The following is a 2249-nucleotide window of genomic DNA, read 5'->3' as shown; positions in this document are numbered from 1 at the left end:
AGCAAAGGGACGCTGAGCCAGCCTGAAGCTGGGGCAGCCACCTGGGCAGCACAAAGGCAGTAACTGGTGCTTTTTCCCTGTACATCTCTGCTCCTCACAGCACCCACCTCACAGGAGTATCCTCCCAGGTAGTCTGTGCAGGTGGCTCCATTCTGGCAAGGGTTTGGGGAGCACTCGTCCACCTGCTCCTCACAGTAGCTGCCGGTGTAGCCAGCCTGGCAGCGGCAGAAATGAGTGTTGCCAGTGTCCACACAGAGCCCTGAATTCCTGCAGAGATGCGCTACGTCGATACCTGCCGAGGAAAGCAGAGTGAGATGCAGGGACCTCAGTGACATCCACACACCTGGGGCCACGTCTCGGCCACCGCATGTCCCACCAGGGATTGCAGCCTCGAGGGGTTCATGTTACAGCAATCCTTGAGATCGCTCCGGTTGTGTCAAAGGTCCCCACCAAGGGAAAGGAGCACGTCCCTGCTCAGAACCCAGCACAGGGGACACCTGGAGACCCCTCCCCGGCCCTTTGAGGTTGAACATATGGCAGGGACTGACCTTGCTGCTTAGCAGCCACCTCGCAGGAGACGCTGGGGACATCGCAGTAGAGCCCTGTCCATCCGCTGTTGCACTCGCAGCGATACAGGTTGTTGGTCTGCCAGCACTTGCCTCCGTTTTTGCAGGGAGAAGAGTCACACCAACGCACCAGATTCTGGGGGCAACAGAGGAAGAGATGGGGGTCAGGACCCAGCAGATCTTCTGCAGGAGTGGAGGTTGCAGTGAGCCCCCAAATCCCCACAGCCAGCAGGCACGGGCAGGCACTGGGGTCAGCAGCCAACAGCTCAAAGCTCCCCTACCTGGCAGTTGAGCCCAGTGTATCCCTGGGGACAAGTGCACTTGTACGTCCCATAGCTGTCCTGACACGTGCCCCCATTCAGGCACGGCTTGGAGTCACACTCGTTAATGTCATGCTCGCAGTAGCTGCCCGTGAAGCCGGGCGGACAGAGGCAGGTGAAGGTGTTGATGCCATCCACGCAGGTCCCACCATTGAAGCAGGAGCTGGGAACACAGAAATCACGTTCTGGTGAGTGACCGCTGGTCGTGCTCCATGCTGATGCCCCCACAAACAGACCCACGGCTGTGGGGCAGCGCAGACACCTCAGCCCCTCATTCCAGCCCAAATAAAAGCTGCACCCCTGGCAGGAGCTGTGCCGGGCTGTACCTCTCAGTGCAGTCAGGAGTGTTGTTCTCGCAGTGGATGCCGCTGAAGCCAGAGGGGCAAGTGCAGGTGTAGCTGTTGACACAGTCAGTGCAGTTGGCACCATTCTTGCAGGGGTTGCTGGCGCACTCGTTGATGTCCTCCTCGCACTTGGGCCCACGGAAACCAGCCAGGCACTCGCAGAAGAACGTGCCAACGCCATCGGAGCAGGAGCCACCGTTGTGGCACGGATCTGGAGAGGAGAGACAAGCATGTGAAGATTCAACGGGTCCAGTGCTGGTGCAGAGGTCTTGCCCAAGAGCTGCCCCACAGCAACGTCCCCACACGTGTCCCCTGGCTGTGTGGAGGGATAGGACAGAGTCTGTGGACCAGGAAGAGGCCGGGCTACTCCCACTGGGGGACTGGGCACAAGGAAGGCACGTGGGATGTGCTTGCTCACTGCCCGCACATCACTCTCCCCCTTGCAGCCTCCTTCCTGCCAGCTCCCATCTGGCCTCAGACTGACGCAGCTCAACCGTGACGTGCTTGAGGTGGCCCAAAAACCCAAGTGGGGCTTGCACTATGGCCCAGGCCAAAGCAGCAGCTGGGAAGGAAAATCTCAGCTCTGGGGCCAGCAGAGGAGTCAATGGCTCCACGGCCAGGCCGAGCGTGGTCCCCAGCGCAGCCCCTGCTCTTACTGGGCTTGCAGTCGTCGATGTCAGTGTCGCAGTTGCGGCCGGTGAAGCCGGTTCTGCAGGCACAGCGGTAGCTCCCGTTGGTGTTCTGGCACGTGGCCCCGTTGCGGCAGGGGCTCTTCACACACTCGTTGATGTCGATCTCGCAGGTCTGACCTGCGGGTCAGAGAGAGACGGGGACCACGTGGGCTGGAGGTGCTGGTAAAAGCCCCAGAGATGATGGTGACAACGTTTTGGGCACCCCTCACACCGGGGTGGGAGCCCTCACAGCAAATCACCCTCGTGAAGGCTTCATCCCACCCCTTGACCACCGCCACGGGGCAGGTCAGGTCTCTCCCCAAGGCTGGGCATCTCACAGGGCTTCTC

The 2249-nt window shown here is 60.6% G+C and overlaps 1 protein-coding gene across 1 annotated transcript in view; it reads right to left on the bottom strand.

Moving 5' to 3' along the window:
• LOC104275799 (neurogenic locus notch homolog protein 1-like) overlaps positions 1-2249 on the bottom strand; it is a gene marked incomplete at both ends in the record, with an annotated part of 6569 nt that overhangs the window by 781 nt on the left and 3539 nt on the right. The window contains 5 exon segments of the mRNA XM_009871849.1: positions 108-292; positions 549-702; positions 848-1049; positions 1213-1441; positions 1887-2039. Coding sequence (XP_009870151.1) covers positions 108-292; positions 549-702; positions 848-1049; positions 1213-1441; positions 1887-2039 — 923 coding nt within the window.

Source organism: Apaloderma vittatum, unplaced genomic scaffold (assembly GCF_000703405.1).
Source record: "Apaloderma vittatum isolate BGI_N311 unplaced genomic scaffold, ASM70340v1 scaffold26896, whole genome shotgun sequence".
In the NCBI taxonomy this organism is placed as follows: domain Eukaryota; kingdom Metazoa; phylum Chordata; class Aves; order Trogoniformes; family Trogonidae; genus Apaloderma; species Apaloderma vittatum.
The sequence above is the reverse complement of the archived record's forward strand: the minus strand, read 5'-3'. Positions and strand labels throughout refer to the sequence as shown.